The following is a 19782-nucleotide window of genomic DNA, read 5'->3' as shown; positions in this document are numbered from 1 at the left end:
CTATTGAAAGCCAACCTTTTTTTGCAACCAAATCGCAAAAAACTTTTGGTAATCTCAAAGGGCTTTCGAGGTAGCATGGAAAGAGAGGTGGATTGCCATTGTCTGCCTCCGTTTAGCGAACCTAGACTTGCTCGGCGGTCTCCGCCCAAGTGCTAACCAGGATCGACCCTGCCTACTCCATCAGATCTGACGAGACCAGCAGAACAGCCTAACGTACTTTCAATCCAGGGCGAGGACTCGCCTTCCAGCCTGGCAAAAACACTTCCTAAGTAAACCGGAAACCATATTAACGCATGCGCGTGCCTTTGCATCAATCAGACGGTTTACCTGCTCTATAGCCTTCACTTCCGATCACGTGACAGAGACATCTGCCAATGAAGTTTCACGAAGCGCGGACGCGAGGGTGCCGTTTCGTCGCTATGGCAACCGTGGTCCTGTAAATCAACCATCCTCCACGTCTTCGCTTAGCCTAGGCCGGTCATCATGGTGAGCTCAGATCTCTTCACTCCCGCCTGTTGTCGCAGGTATCCCGCCGTGGGTAGGCCTGTGCCGGCAATTGCAGGCATAGACTGACTCGGTCTTAGAGGCGGCCCCCCTCCTTCTCCTCCTCCTCCGGCCGTTGGAGACCGTTAGGAGGCCTCCATGTAGTCCCCGGTCAAGCTTGCGCTGATCTTGGGCTTCCCCCGTCTTCCCCATCACGCACTTTCCAATGTAAAGATGCCACTCACTATCACTCTTTTTGCCTTGCAAACCGCTGTCTGGCCCCTTCCGCACATGCAGAATGATGCACTTTCAGTCCACTTTCACAATTGCTTGAAAGTGGATTTTGCTGTTCCTCACAGTAAAATCCAACTGCAAAGTGCATTGAAAGTGGACTGAAAGTTCATTATTCTGCATGTGCTGAAGGGGACTCTGTGAAGCCACGCAGAATTTTGCTCAAACCATCAATGGACTGGTTTGTTGTTTGTTCATTGCCGGGCTTGGCTGCGGTGGAGAACTCGGCAGCAGAGAATTTGCCTTCCCCACGGAAGGTCCTCGGGCTGAATCCCAGGTTATCTCTTGCAGTTAAAAGAATGATGTGGGACAGAATCTCTGCCTGAGGGAAAAAAGCTGCTTTTCAGAGTGGGAAATGCTGGCTTTGATAGATCAGTAGGCAACTTTTTTTTTTAATATGCAAGGAGAGGGGTTTTTTAATGGAAAGGAACATTGACAGCTAGATACCACCTGTGATCTGGTTGTCTGTCCCACCACATCGTGGCACTGCCACCTCATTCCCTTTTGTGTACACACCAGACCTGCTCAGTTCACTGGGGATTACTTTCAAATAAGAGCCAAGCACAGGTCATTACAGCCTGTGTGCAGTGTTTCGCATGAGCAAAGCATTCTGAAGTTCATTCAAGCATTTTTTCTTGATTTTGTTACTTTACCCTTGTTTCTTTCCCAAAAACGTGTTGCTATTACTTGAACAACAATGAGGCTTAATGGTATGGTATGGTATATGGAATTTATATACCGCCCTCCCCTGAAAGGCTCAGGGCGGTGCACAACAATATAATAACAACATAAATAAATATAACATCGTAGAACAACCATCAATAACATAGGGTCAATAAACATATCATGAATCATAACATAGCATCATAAATATAACATCATACAACAACTGTCAACTCTCAAAGACCAAAATTTTTAATACCTGGCTGGACTGTAGGGGTAGATACCTCTTTGCCAGAGAACAGGGCAGGGGGTTAAGCCCAGCAGGTTTGGAAGTCTTAGGGGGAGGGGGCTGAACCCAGAAATTTTTGCTCAGTTTAGAAGTGCAGAAAACCAGGACTGCTATTTCAGCCTAAGTTGGAGGCCAGCTCCTTACACTGGAGGAAGGCTTCAAACTTGAGCCCCAAGGAAAGGTGGGGCATAAACATTTTAATAAATACATAAATAAACACACTTTGTCCCGCAGAGTGGTAGGATTGGATAGGATCCACCTCACTAGCTGAGGAGATTAAATTTGGCATCGTCCCATACTTTTGTGGCAACCCATCTAAAAGAAAAATAACCTGACTGGTATAAAATTTCTGAACAACTAAGCGCTTAAGCAGCCGAAAGAAAAAGTCCAAACTGATAACTATAATCTCTCTCAAAAAAAGATGTTAGTAGGATTGTATATTTCTCCACAGAACTCAAAATGTCGGTCCTTCTTTGTTGTAGATTGCTTCATCTGGGTCCTAGTGCCCACCTCGCACTGTATTTTTTGAAAGTAAAAATACATATTGGCATTTAGTTTAATTATACAGCGTTGGCCATGTTCAATAACGCACAAAATAATGGTTTTGACAAAAGCAGTGTGTAAAAATGAATGATAATTCTTATGTTCATTCAGGACTATGTTCTAATGCAGAAGCATACGATTTTCTTGACCACAGTACCTCAACGGACTGTACTAACATCTTTTTCTGAGACAGAGCATAAACATCACTGTTGGTTGCCCCTAATCTGAGGGGCAAATCTACACCACAGACTAAATAAGGCTTAAAACTCATTCTCTCTCCACAGAGAATTGACAAGGGGAACTGACTTTGGATTCTTATTCTCTTTCTTAAATAATTTTTATTGTATCATTTGAATTTTACAGTTTATAGTAATTCCCTTCTTCATACATTTTCAAACAATACTTTTTCCTCCTTTTCTCCCTCCCCCCATTACTTCTTCTTCATAGTTTTGTCACACAAACAGCAGTAAGTTCGTTCTCTGTAGCCTCTTCTCCCATATCTCTTCATTGACTCGAGCTTCTTTCAATTGGATTCTTATTCTCAGCCCCTTCTGTACACCGGACCAGTGTGTCTAGGAATGACACTTGAAAGCATAAAAGCAAAAATAAGGACCATTCTGCATCAATAAATAATTTCACATTAATTTGTGAGGTGTTTTTAATGCTGGTTTGAAGGTGGTCTTTGTTTTTTTTTTATTAATTGTGATATCTTTGTTTGCTATATTGTAAGTCATACTTCCTTTTACTATCCTAAAAAAAGCATGAATACAAAGGCTTAAACACCACATGTAAATCTACTTTAATGGTAGTATTGATTCATGGCAAATGATAAGCTAAAATGTTTTTTATTGGTTGACCAGTTGGAGGCCATATATTTAACCAGATAATTGATTTCCATGTATAAAAGTAAGCACGTTTCTTTAGTTGGGAAAACTTTCACTGCTTTAATTATATTAATTAAAGCATCTTAAAAATCAGCGAATAAATCAACTGTAAAACACTGCTTTTCAGCATACCTTTTCCTTTCATAGGCAGAGCTGGGCCTCAATGACCACCATCAGAATGAAGTGATCAACTACATGCGATTTGCACGCTCTAAGCGTGGCCTGCGTCTTAAGACAGTGGACTCTTGTTTTCAGGACCTTAAGGATAGCAGGTACTTTAAGGATGAAGTGATATGAAAACTAACTCAAAGGAAAGCTTTAGCCCCAAACGACAGCTGCCATTCCAAATATTGCGGGGTCTTCTGGAAGAGCAATAAGTGATGTGAAAGGGCCTGCCATGAAATATATAAATCAGGCATAGTCCCTTTATGTCCTTTGCATGTGTTTCACTGCTTCAGCAGGGAAAGGTAGGGTATAAATATAATAACATTAAAATTTTTAAAATTTTCTCAACCCAACTTATTTAGAAGAACAAGTCTAGTAAAAGTTTAACTGCCAATTATCTTGCCATATTTTTTTTTAAAGAAATCATATTCTTAAGGCCTCTTCTAATATTTTTAATTCCTGGAATGGTTCTTTTAACAGTCCTGTCTTTTTTGTTTTTGGGATGATTTTTTTCTGCTCAGGCTTGTGGAAGAGACGTTCACAATCGATGAAGTGTCAGACATGCTGGATGGCTTGCGGACTGTGGTACACAGTGAAGTTGAGTCAGAACTTATTAATACAGCATACACAAATGTGTTACTTCTGCGCCAACTCTTTTCCCAAGCTGAGAAGTGGTATCTTAAGCTACAGACCGACATTTCTGAGCTGGAAAATAGGTAACTATATTAATCACAGAGAACAAATTGCATTAGCTTAGAAAGGCTCTATTGAGAATGATATATTTTAACACTTGAAGTGTTTGTCCTGTTCCAGGAGTTTTGTTAAGTGACACTTTAAATATTAAAAGTAAATTTTAACATAGGAAAACGAATTTGTCTTATGGGAAATTTTTGTCCATCTGAGATTGTCTGAACATGATTTGTTGATAGTATTTTCCATGTATGATGTAGAGTTAATTTTTTCCATTTTCTGTTATTTACTGTGAAAAATGTAATATAGGAATTTCATTTAATGCGAATACTTAAAATGATTTTTGTAATTTTTTTAAGGAACTTATTAGAACAAGTTGCAGAGTTTGAAAAGGCCGAATTTGTATCTTCAACTAAGAAGGTTTGTGTCTAATGTATTGTCGAAGGCTTTCACGGCCGGAATCACTTGGGTGCTGTGTGGTTTCCGGGCTGTATGGCCGTGTTCTAGCAGCATTCTCTCCTGACGTTTCGCCTGCATCTGTGGCTGGCATCTTCAGAGGATCTGATGTGGGAAAGCAAGTGGATCTCAATTGAGATCAAAGATCTCAATTCTGATTCAGAAATCATCATTCTACCAGCAGATAAAGGTAATGCCACGGTTATCATGGAAACAGACCAATACAAAGGAAAAATCAGACAACTTTTGGACCCCACAACATACAAAAAGTTAAAACAGGACTCTACCAACAAAATCACCAGGAAAACCAACACCTTGATTAAAAACTCCTCAATTGATCCAATCATTCGCAAACGTCTCTGCAAATCTGAAGCTCACCCTCCTAGACTCTATGGACTCCCAAAAATCCACAAGGACTCCACACCACTCAGACCTATTGTGAGTGCAATTGGATCTCCTACATATGATTTGGCAAAGTTTCTGGCCACACAACTGCAAATCCATATTGGTCTTACTACACATTACATTAAGGACTCAACTCACTTCATTGAAAAAATCAGCTAACTCAAACTCAACCCCAATGACAAACTGATCAGTTTTGATGTGGTGTCCCTATTCACCAAGGTCCCCATAGCAGACACCATGACACTCATTAACCAGAAATTCCCAAAAGACATCACAGCCCTGTTTCAACATTGTCTCACTACCAGTTACTTCCAGTGGGATAATGAATACTATGAACAGAAAGATGGGGTAGCCATGGGTAGCCCTCTTAGCCCTGTAATAGCAAATTTTTATATGGAACATTTTGAGAAACAAGCCCTGAAAACAGCACCAAAAAAAGCCTACCATATGGTTCCATTATGTGGATGACACATTCACCATTTGGAGCCACGGAGAAGAAGAACTAAACAAGTTCCTGGACCATATCAACAAGATCCACCCAAACATCCAATTTACTATGGAGAAAGAAAATGAAGGAAAACTGCCATTTTTAGATGTTTTAGTCATCCGCAAACCAAACCAGCAATTGGGACACACAGTATACAGAAAACCTACTCACACAGACAGATATCTACACAAAAACTCCAATCACCATCCAGGCCAAAAAAGGAGCACCATAAAACTTTGGTACATCACAAGAAACAGAATTTGTGAACCTCACCTCCTACAAGATGAATTGAATCACCTAAACAGGGCTCTACAGGCTAATGGTTACTCTAATACAGAAATCAGAAGGGCTGCAAGATCAAGAACAAACCACATGAACAAAGATAAAGAGCCATCTAGAGGGAAGGTGTTCTTACCATACATCAAGGGAACCACTGATCGCATAGGAAAACTGATGAAGAAGCACAACCTACAAACAATCTACAGACCCACTAAGAAAATTCAACAGATGCTACGTTCAGCAAAGGATAAGAGGGATCTTTTAGCTACTGCAGGAGTCTATCGCATACCATGCAGCTGTGGACAAGTCTACATAGGAACCACCAAACGCAGCGCACAGACCCACGATCAAAGAACACGAAGGCACTGCAGACTATTTCAGCCAAAAAAATCAGCAATAGCAGAACACATGATAAACCAACCTGGACATAGAATATTATTTGAAAAAACAGAAATTCTGGACCACTCTGAAAGCCACTACGTCAGACTACACAGAGAAGCAATTGAAATCCATAAGCACATGGACAATTTTAACAGGAAGGAAGAAACTATGAAAATGAACAGAACTTGGCTGCCAGTGTTGAAAAAATACTAGGGTCAAGACTGTGTCAAACCAGCTCCACACAAACACAGGATGACCATAGACAAAAGAAACAAAGGCCAGGATACTTCTATTCAGATGCTCCCACCAGTGACCTTGCTATCTACAGGGTTACTCCCAGGCTATAGTCTTCATTGTTACTCATACTTCTATTCAGATGCCCTCAACTATTGACCTGGTTGCCGCCTTTGTTACTCACAGACAAGGTTTCCCCACCCACCCTGGACACTCCTACAGATATATACTCCACTTGCTTTCCCACATCAGATCCTCTGAAGATGCCAGCCACAGATGCAGGCGAAACGTCAGGAGAGAATGCTGCTAGAACACGGCCATACAGCCCGGAAACCACACAGCACCCAAGGTTTGTGTCTGTTTTGAACACTATGTCCAAATGAACTTCAAGCTGTTATGGCTTTGAGTTAAAGGAAAGTGACAAACCAGAGAGAACTTGCTTAGAGCAGGGATTCTCAGTTCTCAGCATAGTTAGTCCCCGTGAATCAAGGCATCTCTTCATGCCTTTACCTATATAACAACTGTCACAGATCCTCCACAGATCCTCTAATCAATCCCTACAGCAAGAGATCCTGCTCAGCAAAACATTGGTGCGTATCTCCCATCCCCTACTCTCCAACTGTGAAGTCAGGATATTTCTCATGTTGTGCTGATATTTGTGAAAGGCAGAAGCAATGAGAGATAGAGGCTCATTCCGCACATGCAGAATAATGCACTTTCAAACTGCTTTCAGTGCTCTTTCAAGCTGTGCGGAATAGCAAAATCCACTTGCAAACAGTTGTGAAAGTGGTTTGAAAGCACATTATTTTGCGTGTGCAAAGGGGGCCAGAGAGAGCCTCGCTGGTTCTCCCTCCTTCAAAGCCCAGACACCCTTATGAGAATGACCATTGGTGTAATCTGCATTTTAGAGAAAAAGAAAAAAATTGTCCCAGAGAATTGGGGAGAAAGCCGTGGAGGGTCAATGTTTGGCAAGCAAAACAGAGTTTCCATTGTGAAACTGGACAAGATGGCAGTTGGGAATTCTGTTAATGTAGCACCAGCAACTCAAACTGTGACACTTGAGAAAAGCAGAGATTAGTGGGAGACAGTCCAGTGAGATCCGGGACTCTTGTAGGTAGCCAGAGAAAAGAAAGGGCACATGTGAGCTGGACACTGCTGTTAAAGGGGCTAAGATCTTTGCCCAGGACTAAGCCTGGGAAGGAGGACATTGAGGCTGGGTGCTTGCAACCTTCTTCCCTCTAACTGAGGCTCCAGAGTGGAGAGTATTCTGCTTCCCACCTTACCTTCCTTACCAGAAACCATCTCATTCTCTGCTGTATACAAAGGATTTTTGGGGAAGGGAGATGTTTGGCAATTACAAATAATGCCTTCGTAATAAGTAAAGCCACAAACAGCCACAGATTATTTGTCTAGCAGCCTTTTTCAGTTCCCTTTAACCTGAACAGCAGGCAGATTTGAAGGATACAGTATTTTGAGGAGGGAAAAGTGGAAAGAAGCAATTGACATATAATCAAAACCCTTGCAGCAATAAATATCAGCTTTCCTTTCCAGTGGTAAATTACTAACATGAGCCCTGAAAAATTGTTTTTTATATACTTATTAGTTAGAAATAGCAGTTTTCCTGCTAGAATTTAGGAAATAATAATTGCTATTGTGTTGTCAGAAAGAAAATATGTATTTGTTAATTAATTCCATTTCTGTGACTTTTTCATTTCTGTGATTTTTGTAGCCCAATCCTGAGCAGGTTAAACCGAAACTTACTCCATTGCATGAAGGAGCATCAGAATTGCTACAAAAGGTAAGAGTACCGTTGCTTATTTATGGAGTCAGCTGAGCCTGTCGTACACATTATTTCTATCTCTGTTTAGAAGTTACCATAACGTAATGCAATTGCATAAAAAGTCAAAGGAACTGTTTTAAAAATCACTGATCTGTATTCAAAGTACCGTAAACAGAGTTCTGAGAAGAGCATTTGTTGTCCATCCCTCTCACAAACTGGAGCCCCACTCTGCACAGACTGTAGTGAAATGGGCAAATTGGTGAAACTATCTGTTTTTAGTAAATGAGATGAATTCGTAGAATGTCACAGATCAATGGTAAGATTTAAGATTTAACCATAAATTATGAAAGGAAAAGATTGTAAAAATAATAAATAATTTAAGATAACTCTGAAAACTAGGATTCTTTTTAAAAGCAAACATTCTTTTTTCTCCATCCCCAGTCCACAGTCTGTGTAAATCAGAAACCTCTGAGTCACTGGTGAATCCAATCCAGTTACATATCACATGATATACCTCAGGAACCCATAAACATGTTAGTTCTCCTGCAGCTTTTCTCTGTCCCTTGTACCAGGGCTTCGGATAAGCAAATGTTAGAGTTCCAGCATAGCCAAAGCTGCCATCTTTGAGTTTCATTTTACATATGTACGTATTAGTGAAACTAGATAGCATGTATCTTTGGAAGAAATGTGGGGGAAGAAACTGGAATGTATTTAAAGACAATGTTTTGTAGTAGAAACTGGGGGCAAGACGTAGAGCAGTTTAGATAAACATATTGCAGTCCTAGATTAAGTAAGGGACATTCTTCCACCAACAGTTGCACATTGATGTTTTGGTCATTTCCCTGGGTACACTCTGTAGAGTTAAATGGACATAGAAGGGAGAGGGAAATAGCGGTAGATTTTGGATGCCAGTTTTGTCTGCGATGTCCAGAAAAAACATTTCTATAAACTCAGTCCTTTAAAATAACCTAGGTCAGTGGTGGCGAACCTATGGCACAGGTGCCAGAGGTGGCACTCAGAGCCCTCTCAGTGGGCATGCGCAAACAGAGTCGCCCCCCCACATCTAGGCTGGCCTGGGCCGCTGAGCTCAATTATTAGCATTAAACCTAAGACCTAGTTTTGGGGAAGCAATGTAGGTAACCCTGTTAAGTGCTGTTAAACCCCACTGATTTTCATGCAAAGAACAAAAGCGCAATCCATAACCTGGGAGTAAGCTTGATTGCTGGCAATGGGGCTTGGTTCTGAGTAAACGCTCCTAGGAGCGTGATTCACCCATTAGAAGAGTTGCACGGTTGCTTCAAAGCAAAGCCACTGACTATCACCAAGCTTACTCCCAAGTAACGCACGCCTCAGAGCCAACTGTTTTTTCTAAACTAAAACCTCAGTATTCAGGTTAAATTGCCATGTTGGCACTGTGCGATAAATAAGTGGGTTTTGGGTTGCAGTTTGGGCACTCGGTCTCGAAAAGGTTCGCTATCACTGACTTAGGTACTAAATAAGCATTTTAATTTATGACTTAACATGGGCTTAGTATTATGAAAATGACATGATGAAAAAGCCGTCATTGTCTAATAGTTGTTGGGGTATGGAAAGCAGATTTTTAAAACATATTTGCCGTCATTTGACACATTAGATATTGCAACATATTTATTAGTATAGGAATATAATCACGTTAAAGCTAACTTTTTGATTATCCTCAGGAAATTGCGAGACTTCAAGAAGAAAACGAAAAATTGAAGACTAGATTAAAGACAATAGAAGGGCAGGTAAATTCAATAGCAGAACAATCTTAAACCTTCTTACCCTCTAATATGGCCATTGAGTCAGTGGTTTAGAAGGGGGTAACTCTGCTTAGCATCGTTCTGTGAGATAGTGAAATATGCATACAAAAGAACCATAATTTTGTTCCTTCTATAAAAATATTACGATTTTAATGTTCAAATCTGTTACAGGCTATGAATGCACTAGATGAAAAATCAAAATTTGAGAAGGCTCTGCAAGATCTACAGATAGTTCAAGCAGATCAAAAGGTAAAATTGGGCCCTTCAGAGTATAGATCAGGGGTCCCCAAACTACGGCCCGGGGGCCAAATGTGGCCCCCTGAGGGCATTTATCTGGCCCGCCAGGCATGGCGGCAATGGCTCCATTCATGTGCAGTGGGGGCTCGAGGGAGAGGAGGAACCGGCCCCAACGGCTGTTGACTGCAGTTACATGATGGCACCCCCAAATCTCCATGAATTTTCTGACCCAGAGTTGGAAACCTTACATGTGGCAACGCCTGCTCCGCCCTTCCCTCTTGGCTACTCCATGTGTTGCTCTCAGGCTTTCTGTTCCGCCTCACTCCCATTGGCATCAGCCAGGCTGGTGAATCGCTCGCTGGCTGCTAGGGAGGAAAGAACCCAGGAAGATACCTGATCCTGGGTTAGATGGAATGCTTCATTGGGAAAGTTCTGCTGTTTTTTTTACAGGGGAAGGTATTTCACAACCTCCCCAACAATATTTGGAGCCCACCCTGTAGTTGACATACTTTGGTCACTGTTCTAAAAATAGACCATGACAGAAAGGCTGAAAGGTGAAATCAAACATTTTACAATCATTTGTGCATAGGAATTTGTTCATAGTTTTTTTTAGTCTGGCCCTCCAACAGTCTGAGGGACAGTGAACTGGCCCCCTGATTAAAAAGTTTGGGGACCCCTGGTATAGATACTGCTTCTTTGCACATGTTGCTACACACATAAAGAGGCTCTTGGGTATTACAGCATAGCAGTAGCCTGTAATAAGGCTTTCAAGTGGATGAATTCTAAAATAAAAAATATTTTGTTTGATTTATGTCATCAGTATTATAAAATGGGCATTCGGATATCTCTCAGTTTTATAAGATTTTATACTTTATTTCATGCCATTTTTCATTCTTTTAATTCAAGTTTCTTTTTGTTTTTCTTTCTAACATGACTTGTGGTATGTATTCTTTAAGACAATATAATTAGTGTTCGTAATCTGTCGTTTTCATAGAGCAGTGTTGTTCCGCTGGGGGTAGTATTTTTTGTTCACAGAAGAAATTACTTGAAGAACTTGTACAACTTTTCAGTGCTTTTTTAAAATTCCCCAAGCTAGCAATGGTCTAGTTCTGAGCTATAGTTTAAGATAAATTAAAAGAACATCTGTGATCAACTTAACTTTCAATTATTATTTGTATACCATTTTGTTAAAGCCATTGCAGTTTGCTAGCTCTAAAATATTTACACTGAATCCATTTATCATCCAACCCTCATTTTCCATATTATAAATAAATCCCAATAAATTGATTTCATGGCAGTTAATTCCCATGCAAGTAGATAGGCTTAGATTTGAAGCTTCAAATGTCTCATTTGGATTGTCAATAGAATTTCTCATGGCATTTTTACCAAGAGTAACAGAGTGAACTCAGCATGCACTAGTTATAGCTATTGAGAAATACTGAATGGTACTCTTGATTCTGTGGAACTAATAAATGAATTCTAAATCATTAGAGCTACCATTTTACTTTCAGGTTGGTATTTGAGCTCATTTTTTAAAAATTTAACAAGAATGCATACCTGAATTCTTGTCTTGCCTTTTAACTCCAAGTGACTTCTGTCTGTAATAGAAGCATTCCTATTCTCAAGCAACAGTTCCTGACTCTAGTTGAAGGAGGCATTGGTTCAAGTAATTTCTTCTGTAAACAATTTTGATTTCTTAGTTCACGTATAATGCCCATGCTCACAATGAACAAAAACTACAACATAAGTATATACTTCCTAGTTTCATTCAGTAAGCAAGGAACTCCTTTTGTTTCACTCAGATACCTTGGGGTATAGCAGGAAGCTGTTTATGAGGGGGGGGTCCCGCCCTCCTAACCCAACTATTGTCAAGGGCATCTAGGCACCTTGTTGCCTGATGGCCTCAGGAATGGTAGAGAGGGGTTGACAGTTACACACACACACACACACACACACACACACACACAAAACCCTTCATGTGAATTTCTGTAGTATTTTTAATAAAAATTGTGTTCTTATGTTTCTTTATTTCTCTTTTCAGTTTGACATAACTCAGGATATTAGTGAACTAGAAAATACAGTGGCTGCTCTGAAATGCCAGTATGAAAAAACTTTGAATGACAGTAGTGCAAACCAAAAATCCTTGGAAGATAATCTGGTGACAACAAAGCATGAACTTCTTAAAGTGCAGGACCAACTAACCATGGCAGAAAAGGTCAGTGGTCATTCCGTTGCATAGCTGTGGTCACTGTTATCTTTTTTAACAATTCAGAGTTCTCTAACATAAGAAGAAGCAGGCAGTGTTAGTGAAGGGGGATACAGAATGTTTCCTTTATTTCACAAGAATAGTATGATCTGCATGAAGGACCATAATAGAATATCTTTTTTTTTTGCTTAGATATTGCTTGGCCTTTGCAGACTGGGATCTGATTAGAGTTAAGCAGCTAGCTAGCTCCAGTTGTCTTTGGAAAGAGTGGCTTTTGAATTTACAAATTTTACAAATTGGGGTTTTTTTTAATCATGTGATGGAAATTTTAGAAGGAATGCCATTTTGAAGGAAAGCTCTGCACTTAGCTGAGTGGAGTAATAGGATACAACTCACTGGCCTCTGTTTGTTTGTACATACCCCATTTTTCTGCCCAGACGGGAATCAAAGCAGCTTACAACACCATTGTCCCCTCTTCCACTATGTCCTCATGACAACACCCTGGTAAAGCAGGTTGGACTTAGACAGGGTGACTGGCCCAAGGTTATCCATTGAGCTTCCAAGGCAGAGCAGAGGATTCAAGCGTCTGTCTCCTGGATAGTAGTCCAACACTATACCAAGTTGTCCTTATTCAAGAATCAACAGAATTTAATCCTAAATTCCTCTAATTTAGAATTAAAGATTTGAAAAGTTTCACTCAGATTAAAAATGCACTTTTAAAAGATTTCAGATAACCTTTATTGGCACAGTATAAAGATTTAAAATGAAATACAAAAATTAAAAGACAAAATGCAAAGCAAAATTAAGATTGTCTGTTTTTGACCGTGCATAAAAACATGGCCGTTTGCTCTAGAGCATCCCTGGATTCATTATTTAACAGATAAACAGTCTTCTGCTGGTTTGTCCAGCACTCTAAGCCCATCAATAAGGTTGAGAAGAACTTTGTTCTGGCCCGGTTATGAAGGGGGCAATATGGTGTACAGTTTCTACCGTTTTCAACGTTCAGATGCAAAAACGCTCGCTAAGGGGTGTTTTCGAGCCTCTTCCATCCCTCAAAGCAGAAGGAACATGCACTTAAAAAGTAGTTTGGAGGATCAGGAAAATTCTGCAGGCTTTCAGATTCTGCCCCCTTTCACTAAATGCAGAGTACTGTAATTCCATTTCTGTTTCTTAGTAATTTTTTTTTTGCCATTACATCCAAACCAGTTAAGCGATGGCTTTTACAAACCATAGTTTGCCTGGAAACCAAAATTGTTTTCTCATTTTGAACACATCTCCTTTTGAACACAGTTCTGATCCCCAGGGTAACAGGGTGAGCTGAGTGATTTGGCCACTGTGGTGAACATTTTATAGAAGATGCATGCAAGGTAATTAAATTTCCAACGCAGTCGCTCTGTGGGTTTGTTTATACAGTGTACAATTCTGTGTATATTTGTCTTGTATTTGAAACTGAATAATGGTGAATTGAATGTGACACAGTTCTTGTTTGAAAGTTGAAAACTACTCAGTGTGTGCATGTTTCTGATGAACAGGAATTGGAAAAGAAGTTCCAACAAACAGCTGCCTACCGCAACATGAAAGAGATTCTCACAAAGAAGAACGAACAAATAAAGGAGTTAAGGAAGAAGCTTTCAAAGTTAGTGGTTCTATCTTACCGTGCCCTTTCTACGTTGCTGTCCAAACTCTCAAGAGCTAAAAAATTTAAGTCAATTAAAAATGAGACTTGGATCATGAAATACTACTTCTCATGCACCAGAGAATTTGCATAATTTTACTGAAAAAATTAACAGTAGATCCTCATGCTGTGTTGCAAGTTCCAAGATATCTGAAAGACCCATCTTTTTGCCTATGTTCCTGGGAATTACAATCACAAAGAGTTCCTGGGAATTAAGACTGCCTGGGAATTAAGATCGCAAGGAGATGCCCTCCTGACTGTCTCACCAATTAAAGACTTTCATTTGCTGGATAAGTGCTAAACATTTCAGACACACAAATAGTGGGAGGGATAATGAGAATTAGTGAGGGAACACCAAACCAAAGCAAAGTCTTGACGCTCTGGTGGAAGGCAGTGATAGAGGGAGACAAATGAATCTCCCTGTAGAGGGAGTTCCAATGTTTTGACCCATGACCAAGAAGGCCCTTTCTCAGATTGCCACCCATCTAGCCTTGGGTGGTGGAGCCACTTGAACCAGGGCCGCTAGAGATTGCTGGAGTGGTTGGATAGGTCTTTAAAATATGCTGGCCATATGGGCTTTAAAAATCAGAACCAGCACTTTGTATTGAGCCTGGAAGCAAATTGGGAGCTGGTATGGATGGAATAAATGGGAGTGAACAGTCTTCAGCAACAGCCATATGTACAGTGCGTTGCTGTAATCTAAGTGTTACCATGGCATGCACTACGATGGCAAGATATTTGCTGCCCATGTTGGTTATTATGTAAGAATATCCAGGGGGAATAGTCATGGGTGACCAGCAAATTGAAAATTATGAATTGTATGTAATTGCCAATGTCCTATGACATCACACAATATAATCTGAAATTTTGTTTATTTCAAAGGATAGATTATTGTTATATTTTAATTTTCTCTATTGTAGATATGAGTCAGATGACTAAGATGTGAAGAGTACTCAGTCTGCTAAGAAGCTGCCACAAAAGAAATTGGAAAACACGATCAATTTTTTCATGATTGCAACTTCATGCATTCTAATGGATTCATTTCCTGTTGTTTTAAAACAATGTTTTATTGTTAGGAAGCAGTTAATAAGCATTGAAAGAAAAGGAAGATGTAGCCTTGTTTTCTCTGTTACTTTGTTTATTGCAAGCAAAAAGTCAGCCAGGTTTTTTGGTAGAGTTTTATTTTTTAAGTGAATGATTAAAAGCTGAGGCATAAGGAGTTCATTCCCTGGATTTCAAATATGGCTTTTATTTATTTTTTCACAATTGTAGTCACAGAAGCAAAGTCACCAAGCTAATTCTGTACTATAGTTTCTTAATTCAGTATAAGCATTATTGGCTCAGTAATTCTCAGTAAAAGATCTGCACTGAAAAGAAAGGACAATGTATTTGCTGTGTAGCAGGAATTGTTTCCTCGTTAGTTAACATTAGTACTCAAATCTCACGTCTTACATTTCTAGTGGAATTTCTTGTCTTAAGAGAGGGTTTTTGCCCTTAAGTCCTTATAATAAAGTTTTAAGGAACAAGCTCCCGATATAGCCTGCTGCACGTCTTTCATGCATTTCACCCAGCAATGTACACAGACTTTCTGGTGAAGCCCCAGCAAAAGGAACAGGGTGCGTGCAGCAGCCATTCCAGCAACATTCAGTAGAATTATTTGGTTTGCTCCAGATTTATTAAGTGGGCAGCAGACTATAAGAAGCCAAATTTCTGTAGGATTTATGTAGCTTTTCTTTTTTTGTGGTGATGTGATTACTTCCCTAAGGCACTCTCAGTCTATATTTAGTCTGTATTTAGCCTCCTTGGTTTTGTCTGTCAGTCTGTGTTATGGTATATTTTGTCTTTATAACATATATGCCAATATGCAATAAAAGTCTTTATTGAAATTTTCTGTTTTGATTACGTGGCTTCTTTACTGGAAGTAAACTGGGACTACATGATTCAAGTCTCTTTGTCTCTTGAAAAATGGTGGGAGTGGAGTGGTTTGTATGTTAACTAATAACTGCTTAGTAACATCTCTTGACCTTATCTGTGAAACAAAAGCAAATCCTGTTGAGATTGGATTGGGATCTCTTTCCATATCGTTTTACTAATGCACCTGTGAATTCTTACTATGTTTGCATAAATGACCAGGACTATATAAAGAGAAGTCAGTGAAAGGAGGAAGGCAGCGATCCAGGAGGTCTGTAGAGACAGGAGAACCAGGAATAGAGAGCATAAGAAGAAATGTGGACTGACACGGCGCTAGAGCTCTGAACAGGCCTCCTTTCACTGTATCCACTTTCAGTGGGTACCTTTCTTCAGAACTACTAGAGATGGAAGCCTGTCTCTCCTCCTGGCAAACTATGATCTATGTAAAATTAGTTTAATATCAGTAGCTGATGAATTCTTAAATTCTGTGTGAATCGTTGGGTTGGATGTTTAAAAGACTGTTGTTTAGACCATGCTAGAGCATAAGCCATAAGTGGAAGAAATAGTTGGTATCACACTAAATGTTCTTAAATTGCCACGCAGCATCCTGTTCATCAAGAAAATGTAGAAAACTCCAAACAGTTTCAGATATATCTTCCTCCCCCACCCCCACCCCTCCTCCCAAGTTAAGTGAGGTTCTCAGGATGCATTTTTCAGGAAAGGTCTGTGGGGGGTGGGGAGTTAAATAGAACAGTGGGGACAGAAAATAACAGGCAAGAAAATGGTGGAAGGACACCATGTAAATCGAGGTGAGTGCTACTGGTGAAGAGTTGTTGGAAATGATAGTGTTGGAAGAGCCCTGAAAGTGTTGGGTGTGTGTTTCTTTAATTGAGAGGTAAGTCACAGAAGAAGGGGGAAGAAAGAAATAATTGGCTGGCAATAGAGGGAGTAAAGGGATGGAGCTTAGAAAGATATAACTCAAGCAGGCGGTGTAATTAGTGGAGAGAGTCTGGCAGTTAGAGGGAGAACAATGGTTGAGGGTGGAAAGAAGTGACCTAACAGCAGTATGAAATGAACACTTTAGACAATCTGGAGAGCCAATTTCTGTTTGACCCCTGTCCTGTGTTACATAAAGCCTTAAACTGTCTAAAGTTTACATGTAGGAGACATTGGGAGACCAGAAAGGGAGTCAGATGCAAAGATGGTCACAGCAGAATAAGATAAAGTGAATCCTTAGGCCAAATCCCCACTGGGAAATTATATCTAGATAAAACCAAATTTCAAAATAAACTGCACCTTTTCATTGAGGTTTCAACCTCCCCACCACAGAATGTTTCTACTGAAGACATCTAGGCCTATCGGATGCAAGAAATGTTACAATCCCCACTACCACGTGATCGGCTTGGCGGGTCTGTCCTGATTGGCTGTCGTGCTGTGTTGCGGCGGGAACTTTTTTTCATGAAAAAACGTGCTCATATCAGCATGTCAGCATGGTATCCCCACCCAAGCTTCTTTCTTCTGATTGGTTATTGTGAGACCTGCACTGTAGGGTCTCGTTAGCGCCTAGTTTTAAATTTATTTCCTGTTTGGATTGGGACAGAGTGCTTATTTCTGCTAAGGCAGTGTAAAGTTTGTTCAGAGGGCTACTCTTGTACAGCTCATAGTTGGCATAGAGGGAGACTCTCTGCTTTATACAATTTACAGTTGGCACAGTTGGCATAGAGGGAGAACCTCATTTGCAGGACTTAACATACCTCTGGATCTTGACATGACAGAGCTGCTGGTCCTGATCCTTCCGTTCTCCTGTTAGATTGTCAGATCGGTTCTCGTTTCCTCGTACTCACGTTCACTTGAACCAAAAGCAAAACCAAAACCAAAAAAAAGTCTGTGCGTGCATCACGCACAACCCGCCACACACTGATTGGCTGTAAGGCATTTGCGTCACTCTCTATGGTGGGAAATTTGAACCAAGATTAGACACACACCCCCATCCTCCCCTCCAAACTGGATTGGAGACATGTTTTTTTTTTAAAGTTCACTTTCAAGCAGGTTCGGCAAAAACACGGGGAGCGCCAGAACCAGGATGAATCTGTGTTCGGCGGTTTGACTGGGGAGATCTCGATGAAACCTGGATAAATCGGGTCAGTGTCACGAGATTAATCACCAGTGGGGATATCGCCTTAGTTGAAGGACAGAGTGAGACAGTAGATGGAAACAAAAGTGAAATAAGTTTACCTCAGTCAGAAATCATTGCCAAATATTGTTCTATTCACTTTAGAAATAAGAACTATGACCTCATTACTTTTTTAAAGAAAGAAAGAAAAATAAAGTTTTAATTGATTTAATTTGGAAGCCTGCACTAGAGAAAATTACAAGGGGTTGCTTGAGAATTCGGACACATTAATTTGGGAGAAGTTCAAAAGAAAAGGGCTTGAAATTAACTTCCTGGTGACTGCATTAAATTCCTTTGACGGGTAAGAGGGAAAAAGTGTTCTCAAATCATACGTGACCCCATAGCAAGAAAAAAGGGGCTGTCACAAGCCCTACTGGATCAAAATGGGCATCCTGTTACCAAAAGTGGTTTGGCCAGAAGTGTCTGTGAAGCCCACGAGCAAGGCAGGAAGACAATCATATCATCATAGAGTTGGAAGAGACCATAAGGGTCATCCAGTTCAACCCCCCCTGCCATGCAGGAACACACAATCAAAGCACTCCTGACAGATGGCCATCCAGCTCATGTTTAAAAACCTCCAACTAAGGAGACGCCACCACATTTGAAGGTCATGCATTCAACTGTCAAGCAGCCCTTACCATCAGGAAATTCTTCCTAATGTTTAGGTGAAATCTCTTTTCCTGTACCTTGAACCCATTAATTTTTGTCCTAATCTCTGAAGCAGTCGAAAACAAGATTGTTCCATCTTCAACATGAACATCCCTTGAAATATTTAAACATGGCTATCAGGTCACCCCTTAACCTTCTCTTCTCCAGACTAAAACATATCTGGTTTCCTAAGTTTCTCCTCATAGAGAATGGATTCTTTTACCATTTTGGTTGCCCTCCTCTGGACATGCTCCCACTTATCAATATCCTTCCTGAACTGTGGGGCTCCTATTGGCTTTCCCCTATTGATTGCCTTCCAGCCAACTGATATTCAACAATATGCTGCCACATAATATGAAGGTTACATTTCACTATGCTGGCCAGGAACTGTTGATAGACCTACCCTGTAATGCTAAGAAGAGTAACTCCATGCTAAATCCATTGACATCAGTGGACTTTGAACATTGTAGTTCTGTTTAGAGAGTTCTGCTAATCTCCCTGAGTGAGTCTCCTTTTAAAGTTGTCTGTAACAACAAGACTTGATGCTATACAGAATAATACCTTTTCTAGGCATCAGCTAGAAGTACTTAATGTTTCATTAATATCTAATGCTTCAAAAACACAAGGAAAGTGAAAGGTTAAACTCTTTGGTGAAGTAAGGCATACATAGTTAGAAAAATGATACAAAACAAACACAAAATAATTTCTTCTCTGTGGCCACCATGCATTAGCACTAATTCTGAGTTGTTTTCATGAAGTACAGCTACTTCAGTTCACTAGTTGTGCCAGATAGTGGAAAAATACTTGTAGGAAAATAATATTTTTCTCCTGCAAGCTGCTTTTGCATTTGTGAAATGAAGCATGTTTTCTGCCAAATTTAGCTGTTAGACATTTCTTGTTAACTGTGATAAAATCAGCAACCAATCTTGGTTCAGTAGGTGGTCCCTAATTGCAAAGATCAGAGAATACATCAACATCCTGGAGTTTAAACATCCTGCTTCCAAGTCAACTTTTCTAAAATGTATACACCAACATAGGTACCTACTGTCATTTTAAAAACGCAGCATCATGTAATCTTTACCAGAGAAAGGCTCCCATGTTATAAAGTCGAACTAGTTTCA

At 40.2% G+C, this 19782-nt stretch overlaps 1 protein-coding gene across 2 annotated transcripts; it reads left to right on the top strand.

The window, feature by feature from the left end:
- The first annotated feature begins 355 nt into the window (after window positions 1-355).
- Window positions 356-15815, top strand: LZTFL1 (leucine zipper transcription factor like 1). 2 transcript variants are annotated; one of them, XM_048511859.1, is made up of 10 exons: window positions 356-486; window positions 3301-3425; window positions 3840-4034; window positions 4368-4428; window positions 7980-8048; window positions 9731-9796; window positions 9983-10060; window positions 12090-12263; window positions 13787-13890; window positions 14850-15815. In XM_048511859.1, exons 1-10 carry the CDS (start codon window positions 484-486, stop codon window positions 14866-14868), a joined length of 894 nt encoding a protein of 297 aa, XP_048367816.1. In that variant the 5' UTR covers window positions 356-483; the 3' UTR covers window positions 14869-15815. The 2 variants fall into 2 exon arrangements, with proteins under 2 accessions (XP_048367816.1, XP_048367817.1); XM_048511860.1 differs by having other exon boundaries at window positions 362-486; window positions 12105-12263.
- The last annotated feature ends 3967 nt before the right edge of the window (window positions 15816-19782 follow it).

This window comes from Sphaerodactylus townsendi, linkage group LG11, assembly GCF_021028975.2.
Source record: "Sphaerodactylus townsendi isolate TG3544 linkage group LG11, MPM_Stown_v2.3, whole genome shotgun sequence".
NCBI classification, from domain to species: domain Eukaryota; kingdom Metazoa; phylum Chordata; class Lepidosauria; order Squamata; family Sphaerodactylidae; genus Sphaerodactylus; species Sphaerodactylus townsendi.
The sequence above is the reverse complement of the archived record's forward strand: the minus strand, read 5'-3'. Positions and strand labels throughout refer to the sequence as shown.

What these genes read in the sequence shown, in the direction of transcription:
- LZTFL1 (XM_048511859.1), top strand. An exon ending in CAGGACCTTAAGGATAGCAG is followed by an intron (nt 3,426 to 3,839) that starts GTACTTTAAGGA and finishes TTTTCTGCTCAG; the next exon opens with GCTTGTGGAAGAGACGTTCA. An exon ending in TAGTTCAAGCAGATCAAAAG is followed by an intron (nt 10,061 to 12,089) that starts GTAAAATTGGGC and finishes TTCTCTTTTCAG; the next exon opens with TTTGACATAACTCAGGATAT.